General features: G+C 34.6%; 1 protein-coding gene across 7 annotated transcripts in view; it reads left to right on the top strand.

Annotated features, from left to right (window-relative positions):
- Positions 1 to 10281, top strand: part of LOC123516493 (organic cation transporter protein-like) — a 95421-nt gene that overhangs the window by 2777 nt on the left and 82363 nt on the right. For 3 of the 7 annotated variants that reach the window (XM_045275863.1, XM_045275869.1, XM_045275870.1), the window contains exons 2-4: positions 6402 to 6569; positions 8218 to 8455; positions 8906 to 9009. In XM_045275863.1, the coding sequence (XP_045131798.1) occupies positions 6402 to 6569; positions 8218 to 8455; positions 8906 to 9009 (510 nt within the window). The other 4 variants (XM_045275867.1, XM_045275868.1, XM_045275865.1 and 1 more) reach the window with 4 other exon arrangements.

Here is a 10281-nt window from a genome sequence, read left to right as displayed (position 1 = left end):
CAACGGTCCATATATATATATATATATATATATATATATATATATATATATATATATATATATATATATATATATATATATTCTCTCAATGACAGACACAGGTTGAATGAGGTGGTATAATCAGTGTACGTGGCCTTGTGTCCGATCGGCGCCAGCAGCCTTGGCTACAGCGATAGATAACGGGCCCCTTGTATCCCTCTCTCTCTCTCTCTCTCTCTCTCTCTGGTGATGGTGGTATAATGTCCTCCCCCTCGGTGGTTGAACCTCCTATATCCGTATCAGAGCCAAGAACATAGCTATCTTCGCTTTCTATTATTGTAGAAACTGTTAATTCCAATGCCCTTTCGATACCACTCTCATTCAAAAGTTGTCTCCCCGCAACATGACAAGAGACCCGAGGTGTAGAAGTAAGGTGCGTGGGAGAGGTGACGGAATCGGACACTATGGAATCACTTTCGCTCTCACCATCCATCGTGGAAGTTGGTGACACACTGACCTATAGCACATGTTTACTCCCGATGAGTGTTGTCAACTCACAAGCAAAGAAAACGGGAAGAAAATAGCCAAAATATAGCCCAAAACGTCCAAACGTCGATCGACGTGCCTCGAGTCTTGCGTGATGAACGTCTATCGACGTTCCCGAGTAGGAGGGGTTAATATTTATTAAACTGACCATGCTCATGTCATCTATTTCAGGTTATTTGTTGTACTTAATGTTTTGTAATACTGCTTGAATGATTTCTTAATGATTACACAGTATTTTACGTACATTTTATAGTTTTTTACGTACTTTTGCAATCTACGGCCTTGTTTAGATACGCGGGTTTCAGTGTTGCGGCTGTTGCCAGATCTAGCATAATTTTGTGTTTTTAGCATAATTTGAGTAAATTTTTGACGTCTAGCATAATGTCTAGCATACCTATCAATTTAGCATAATCCTAACAGAATTCTGAAGCGTTAGGCATAATTCTAGCACAATTTACTAAAGGTGAAAATTAACAGAAAATTAAGTAAAAGTAAACAATAAGCAATAGGTTATTTGTCCTTTTCTGCCCTTTTTGGGAGGGAAGAGTCTGTCCGTTTTTTAGCTCACGTGGAAACCCTGCCACTGACTCGACTCAACGGTCCATATATATATATATATATATATATATATATATATATATATATATATATATATATATATATATATATATATATATTCTCAATGACAGACAAACTGAATATCATGTTTCAAAGCCCCCATGCAATGATTCATCGTGTTGTCAAGGATTGCCTTCAGCTGTATATTCAGATTTTCAGTAGCTTCATTAAGCCTTCAATTTTGAAAGTCCCATTGCAGGAAGTCATCAGTGTTAACTCAAAAGATCCAAATATCCATATTCCATTAACTCAAATATATGGTGGGGTTAAATTTGCCAAGCTGTTTGAGAGTAGTGTAAATAAGAGGGAGGTACAGGGCATGAATTTAATGTTTGAGCGTACCTATCCAGCAATTTCTGGCAAAATTATCAGTTCAGTTACATCAACGACTTCCACTGAATAACCAAACTCTCTTCTTGATCCCACAGTCCTTGTAGGAAGCGATAGGCAGTCCCTCTTGGATATTTCATTGAAATTTCCCAACATCACAGAAGAGAATGAACAACAATTGAGTTGGACTGTGAATGGCGTTCATTGCTATTGAGTGGTGATGTTGACAGCTTTTTGTCACAGGACACTAATACAGAGTCTCTGTGGTCTCGAGTTCATGTAAGTGGTAGATATCCTACACTCTCCAAATTAGCTAGAGCCTTTTTTAGTGTTACAGTTTCAAATGCTGAGTGTGAGCGAATGTTCTTGGTAAATTTAAAGAAAAACGAGAAGTGAAACAGGCTGTCAAATATTTCTCAGAAATTAACTGATATGTGGGGAAGGAGTAAGGAAAGCAGGTGAATGCATAAACTTTGAGCCAACACGTGAGATGATAAAAACAGTGAACACGCATATGTATGATAAATGATGGGATATATCAGATCAACCATGTTATCAATCTAGCTGCATGATCAGTTAATCAAGATTTCATATATGGTAACTATCATTTGATTTTTTTAATTTTAAGTTGTGAAGATCCCCTCGGCAATCAATTTTACTAGTTGCTATTATATGGAAATCCATTGATTTACGTAATTTCACCGTGTATTGTAATTATAAGTCATAAAATAAACCAATTCTGTTTAGCATAATTTTGGCATAATTTTTTCTCTCCTTTAGCACAATTTGACCTAATCTAGTATAATTTTACACTTAGTTTAGCATAATTCTGCAAATGTGATCTGGTAACACTGGCGGGTTTGTCTCTTGAGCAGTGCTTCCATTTTAGGGTAAAATACCCTAAACTAGGGTAATTGGATCCTTCTTAGGGTAGTGTTTAGGGTAATGCATAAACTAGGGTAATTTTAGGGTAATCTGCCGTCCTATGGATGGGTGTGCTTGGAATGGTGCCAATCTGGTGGCAGGCTGGTTCTCTTTCATGTTCGATTCATGTACACAATCATCCCCGTGACTTGTATCATCCCTTCACCCCCCCACCCCATCCCCTTTCCCCCCAGTCTCCACTCATCTTAGATCACAGTTCACACACATAGTCAGTCACTTGCGAGGACGAGTCCACACAGAGCAGCCGCAGTAGTAGCTGTAGTGTGTAGTCCTGTGTGTGTGTGTGTTTGGGGGTGGGGTGGGGGCAATATTTAAACTTATGTATGATAAGAGTGCATTAATCAACAATTAATGGGCAACTACGACAATCTAGGGTAAAACAATCGAATGTAGGGTAAAATCGACAAAAATCTAGGATAAGATTTCATAAACTCATGGAAGCACTGCTCCTGAGTCCTGAAAACGATCAGCAGTTTGGAGTGATTTCTTGTATGCTACAGGTTGTCAGTTGTATAATCTCACAACCGGGCTGTGTGACCACTGAAAAGTTTGTTACCAAAGAAAAAACAAAACAGTGAGCAACATTGAATTGAATAAAGAGAATAAATCACGTGATCAACAACAGTGAGTAATATTCCTATATGATACTTAGTACTCATTTTACGTAATATGCTTGTCATATTTCCACTCAGCCTGTAAATAGAGGCTGACATGAAAAATATAAGTTTATTGCAATGTCATGATGTGTCACTGTATTGCTAGTAATTTGTGTGGAAGAGACAGATTGTAACAATTGGTAATGGGTGACATTGGTACAGATAAGTTAAGCAGTTTTCAGGTTTAAACACACACAAGAAAAAAAAAAAAAATAGGAAACATTTTATGCAGAAACTACCATAGTGTGATTTAATGAAGGTAGAAGAGTTGAATTATGTGGTATTGTTTAGTGAAACCCCATTGGAATGAATGAGGTAAGCAGGTAGGAAAAAATTGCAGCCCTTTCACTGATTTTTGATGCATCAGCATTGATATTCATGTACTCTTTCACTAGCATCAACATGGCTCTTCTTACTGTCCTCATCAGATAGAACTTGTCATTATGCGTAATTTGATCATTTTATGCTCACTGCAAATTATTTATAATGCTGATAGCATTTTTTCCTTTTTTATATTGTTATACTTTCAGTATAACAGTAGCAGTTCTTACCTCTCATCAGATTGAGTCTTCGATTCTGAGTAAACCACATATAAATACCTTCGAAATTTACTTTAACACTGCTAAAGATTTTTTATTTATATTTTTCCTTCCTACTCTCAGAGTTACACACCCAACCTGTTTCACATTAAATCATCATCAGGTTTGGTTTAGTTAGGTTAGGGCAGTGGTTCACAACCTGTAGTGCTTGTACCACTAGTGTTAGCTACATAAAAGCCTTCCAGGTTGTACATGAGCACCTTTGGGATCATATACAATTTTTACTTAAATTTCATTCATTTCTCAAGAAAATGATTATTGCCTTACACAAGATAGTCTGGCATCAATCAGCAGGTGGAGAACAAACAGATGCATTCTTCACATTAAACTGAGTTGTGTTCCTTGTTGTTAGTTCATTTGTGTGTTCTACTTGTGGATAAGTTGATATTTGCTTCAGTGGAGTTTTCTGGAACCTGTTGGTATACTGGGACTGTAGGGGACCTCCAAGTGGTACTTACTCATGTAAAGTTTGGGAACCACTCGGTTAAGGGATAATATGGAGATAACCTCAGGCTCTTCTTCCAAAGTTAATACTTACCGTACATGTCAGATATAATTTAGAATGTCATGCAGTATACATGAACTTCTAAAAAATTAGTTAAAACAATATAAAGTTAGGTAAAAGATTAGTGAACATTAAGAAGAGTCATGCAGCCTTCAGTTCTTCTTGTGATGGGCCTATGACTACTATGTTCTTGAATTTTGATTGTACAGCTAGCTGAATAAACCTTACCTATGCAATGCTTCTTGTTTGGTTAGGTTTCATTAGGTTAGGATACTGATGGCAAGATCATGACCAAGTAGATGGCCACCATCATAACAAGAATAGTGGAGCTGCACACTCCTTGATGTTCAATGACTTTCTACTTTATATATATATATATATATATATATATATATATATATATATATATATATATATATATATATATATATATATATATATATATATATATATATATGTATGTATATATATATATATATATATATATATATATATATATATATATATATATATATATATATATATATATACAGGGTGTTTCAGAAAAATGCCAGGATTTTTATCTCCATTTATTCAAAAACTAATAATGACAAAAGAACAAACTGTAGTGCTATCAAAAGCAATCTTGATGTCAATTTATCCCTTGTCTAAGTGAACTTCTTGAAGTTCATGTTTTCAATATGAGTGCCGCGTCGATTGAAGCATGCTTTAAGGCATACACAGAAATTCTCACCAACTTTCTGGCATGTCCCTGACCTCAGTCCTCCTGATTTTTGGTTCTGGGGAGCTGCCAAGGCTGAAGTCTATGCCAACAAACCATCAACACTCACTGAATTAAAGCAAAATGTGGAGGCATACACAACCAGTGTAACCCAAGAAACATGCCAGAAAGTTGGTGAGAATTTCTGTGTACGCCTTAAAGCATGCTTCAACCCACGCGGCACTCATATTGAAAACATGAACTTCAAGAAGTTCACTTAGACAAAGGATAAATTGCCATCAAGTTTGCTTTTGATAGCACTACGGTGTGTTCTTTTGTCATTATTAGTTTTTGAATAAATGGAGATCAAAATCCTGGCATTTTTCTGAAACACCCTGTATATATATATATATATATATATATATATATATATATATATATATATATATATATATATATATATATATATATATATATATATATATATATATATATATATATATATATATATATATATATATATATATATATATATATATTTCCATTTATGAATCTGTAGAACAATTTTGGTTGCTCCTTGCATTTTTCGACAATGTCCTTTTCATAGTTCCTTTCTTCTCCCTTCCTCACCTTAGCATATTCATTTCTTGCTGCTTTGAAGTTTTCCTTTTTCTCTGGATTTCTATTTCTCCACCTTTTCCATGCTCCATCTCTTTTCTCCTTTGCCCTAGCACACCTTGCGTTAAACCAATTTTTCTTTCCTTCTTCTTTAGGTCTATATTTTAGGACATATTCCCTGACTCCTGTTTTGTATATTTCCAAAAATAAGTTATATTTCTCTTGCACCCTCTCTGAGTTTTCCATCTCCTCCCAGTTAACGTTTTTAAGATAGTTCTTGAGGTTCTCAATATCAGCCTTTCTGTAGTTTAATCGGTCTCCTTTGTATGATTTGTCTCTATCTACCTTTCCCTTTTCTATATCCATTTCTAATATTACATGGTCACTCTTTCCCAATGGGCACTTGTATCTTATATCATCGTTCATTTGTATACCCCTTGTAAAAACCAGGTTCAATCTCGCTGGGTCATCGTTTGCTCTGAATCTTGTGTTTTCCTTTACTCTTTGGTCCGTCATATTATCTGTCATTAGATACAGGAATCTTTCTCCCCAGGCTTCTTCCTCCATATCACTTTCATAATTTTCCCAGTCCATCTCCTTACAGTTGAAATCTCCTACTAATATAACTTTTCTCCTTTCTTTAATGATTCTTGTTAGACTCCGTATTGTTTATTTATTTATTTATTTATGTAATTATTTATGTATTTTCACTATCTTGTGTATCCTGGGAAAATTTATGTATATCAATTTCATCAACAGGGTTAATTTTTAGGAAGGTAAGTAACCCTCATGCTTAGGATAGAAATTATATTTATGTAGATATATAAGTAAAGAAGAATTTTTTACGATTTGCCTTAATCTGGCTTTGATCATAATGTTTTAATGTTTAACAAATAAATTTTCAGGGTCAGGCATTCTGAAACAATGGGCATAGATATTGATGCAGTTTTTAAAGAAATTGGAGAATTTGGGTCCTACCAAAGACGCATATACTTCCTCCTGTGCCTGCCAGCTATATTTGTGGGTGCTGGTAATTTGGCCCAAGTCTTCATTGCTGCTACTCCAAAATACAGGTGAGTCTTTTGTAGTATTATACTTAGTATATCCATACCTCAATGTCATTACCATACCTTTTGTATTTTTGCCTGCTTCTGTATGGGAAACTACCATCTCTCTTTGCAACCCACCATTTCCTTCAAATGGCATCATAACCTCACCCACTACACCAATGGTTCTCAACCTTTTTGTCTCCATACCCCCGTCATGAATCCTTGACAATCATCTGTCTCCCCTTTATTTATGTCCCAAATCCCACCGTGACATTGCACAAACAAATGCAATATCACACACACATATTCACAGGTACACAAACCTAACAATATTATGTAACTTATTTTATTCACCAAATTAATCATCTAAAAGAACATTTTCTTCTGTCAGGACAGAGTTATGCATTTTTATTCAGATTTCCAAGATTGATTAGAAATGTATAAATTTGCAACAGTTTGCCATGAGCTCCTTAAATTATTGCTGTAGCCCCATTCGGGCCATGGCCCCCAGGTTGAAAACCACTGAACAATTGCACCCTTGCTAGCGTTCTTTCTCAGCACTTGTCTTATTCTAATCTCAGAACTATCCCTTATCCAACCCATATCACCCTCATTTGAAGGCATGAATATGTTGATGTTAGCAATTGTGATTCCATGCATGTGGTTGATGATCCATCCATATTTTGTATCTTACTAGAATCCATATGAAATCTGCAGTACAAACCTTTCACCAGAATTCTTTGTGCACCAACACCATGCTAGGCAACTCACATCAACTGCTTGGATCCTTGATAAACATAATGCAAATGCTGGGAGTATTTCCAAGTCTCTCAGATTTTGTATACAGCACAGCACTCTTTGATGGGACTATGTGGCCACACATTTCTTCATAGTTATGTATAAAAGTATCTTGTTACAATAAATAAGAATTTAGCAGTTTATACACATTTGTGTTAAATTATCCTTTAAAAAGTTCCATACAGAATCACACTTATGGAAGTGATTAGCTCTGAGGTTTTTATCTAAGTAGCAGTAACCAACCAGCATGACATAGGTCATTATGCTCACCATATGTATTTTAACAAATAACATGTTTACTGCTAAATTGGTTGCAGTTTTACATCATTCAGCAATAGACACAAGAAATGAAACTTTTTTTCATATATATATATATATATATATATATATATATATATATATATATATATATATATATATATATATATATATATATATATATATATATGTGTGTGTGTGTGTGTGTGTGTGTAATTCACTGTTTGATCTGCTGCAGTCTCTGACGAGACAGCCAGACGTTACCCTACGGAACGAGCTCAGAGCTCATGTGTGTGTGTGTGTGTGTGTGTGTGTATTTATTTACCTAATTGTATTTAGTGTGTGTGTATGTGTGTGTGTGTGTGTGTGTGTGTGTGTGTGTGTGTGTGTGTGTGTGTGTAGAGAGAGAGAGATCCACTAATATTCCCGTGACATTTTCTTCATTTGTATGTTTATTGTTGTTTGTGCAAATGATTTCCATCTTTTCTTTCTATGTCACTGTGCATTTTAAGGAAAGTTATTAACTTCTTTTTATTTATTTATTTTTTAGATCAGTCTTCTTAGCATCATCATTTAATTTCTCATGTTGATTACTATGAGCATTGCCTTTCCTCAGGTGTGTGGTGCCCCTGTGTGATGCCAACATAAGTAATCCATTATACTACCAGCCATTCCTCAACTTTACTATCCCTTACAACATAAAGGATAATTCTTGGGATGGATGTCAGAGATATCAGCGCCTCCATAATGATCACTCCTGCATACCAGAAGATTTCAGTAAGAATATTACAGAGGAGTGCCGTGAAGGAAAAGCCTTTTCTACTGATATTTATTCATCAACAATAGTGTCTGAGGTAGGATTGAACATGAGGAAATTCTGTTTAAAAAGTGCTTGAACTTAATATATTAAACAAATAATTTTACATCATATATTTTTTTTAAATAATGTTAAGGCTATCATAAGATTGAAAAGGAGAAATGCCAAATCTAGCTTATTGTTGAGAATATGTCAGGATTGAAATATTGTTTAAAATTGTTGTAGCTGAAAGAGAACAAGGAATAAGTGTGTTCTATCTATGTATTTATATATTAGACAGATATCATTTAACCTGTAAATTGCAAGCCACAGCTCAAGCTGGAGAGGATACAAGTGCGAGCCACAGGAACTTCAATAATTTTCTTTAAAAGTTCATGCACTTGTGCCAACAGATATGACATCAGTGGTCAATAGGCAGTATATGCCACTGATGCTTATTTGTTGCATGCTGATGTACAATATAATGTTTTTATCTTATTTTTTTCAGTTTAACTTGACGTGCAATGCGGCATGGAAAGCAGAGATGTCTCAGACCATTTATTTTTCTGGTGTCATGGTTGGCTCCTTCCTCTTTGGGATTGTGGGAGACTTGTAAGTCATTATTGATATAAGTATGTTTTTATATGAATAGTTATTAATAGAATGATAATTGAAAATTGCACTCATGACTAATTCTTACAATCAGACTATCATTAACAAAGGTTTCATCAAATTATAGAAGTTTGTCGATGAATAATCCTGTATTGAATCAGTATTGCTGATCAAAAAAAGAAGTTTGTGAACAGATAAATGCTTCAGAATCTTTCTTTTAAAGATGCATATTACATAAAGGCAGAAAATCAAAGTTTAACGTTGGTCGTTTGAAAGGCTAGTGATGAAAAGTTGTATTTTTGTCTCTTTTTATGAAAAAATGCACTGGTGAGGAAAGTTGAGCACAAGACTATATCCCTACAGTCTCATGTGTCTTTGAGGTACTGTGGCATTGTTGTCATCATATAATATCAATATTATTTGAAGTTGGTAGCACCCACCATCAGAAGTTAAGGGAAAGCATGTAAGTTGTTTTTTTTATACATTTTTAAAAATTTTAACATGTTTGATGTGTATTAAATTTTAGGATTGATAAACACCTGCCTTACTGGTACATTGAATTATTTGAAAAGAGAAGAAGAAAAAAAGACAACCTTATGTAGTTTTGATTTACATAATACACTGGAAGAATTTTCATTTATAGTGGTATCTTGAGGTATGAGCTACGATTTGATCATTTTTTTATTTTGAGATATGAGTCACGCTTGTGGATGTTGCCGCTGTAGTCGGCATCTTGGCACATTGGTTCAGCCTCAGCTGAGACGTCCCATGAAATGCATCCTCCGAGATAAATATACTTTATAAGAGTAGTTTATCTATTTATATTATCTTTGTTATGTTTTATTATGTTTCTGTGCAATAATTATTATTTAGAGATACCTTTTTCTTATCTGAAAACATGTAAAAAAAAATAGGGGTGCTCTTTTTGGGGGAGACTGGAAAGGACTAATGGCATTTCAATGCATTTCAAAGGGAAATTTTTTTTTGAGATATGAGCTCCATCACAGAACAAATTAAACTCATCCCAAGGTACCACTGTATATTGAAGCTGAATTCCTTTCCCCCTATTATTTTCACAAGAATGTATCATATAAAGGCAGCTGGACATAAAACCATTAGACTTTAGGAAGGAGAAAAGTGTGTGTATGTATATGTGTGACTTTTTTTTTTTTTGTGAACAACATATAATATCAAAGCAATGAAATGAAATTCAAAGCTATAGTATTAGAGGAATAAAGATTATGATTATGAATATTTTGGCTCCCTATAATT

The sequence above is a fragment of the Portunus trituberculatus genome, chromosome 41 (assembly GCF_017591435.1).
Source record: "Portunus trituberculatus isolate SZX2019 chromosome 41, ASM1759143v1, whole genome shotgun sequence".
Lineage (NCBI taxonomy): Eukaryota > Metazoa > Arthropoda > Malacostraca > Decapoda > Portunidae > Portunus > Portunus trituberculatus.
This window is presented reverse-complemented; position numbering and strand designations above follow the sequence as displayed.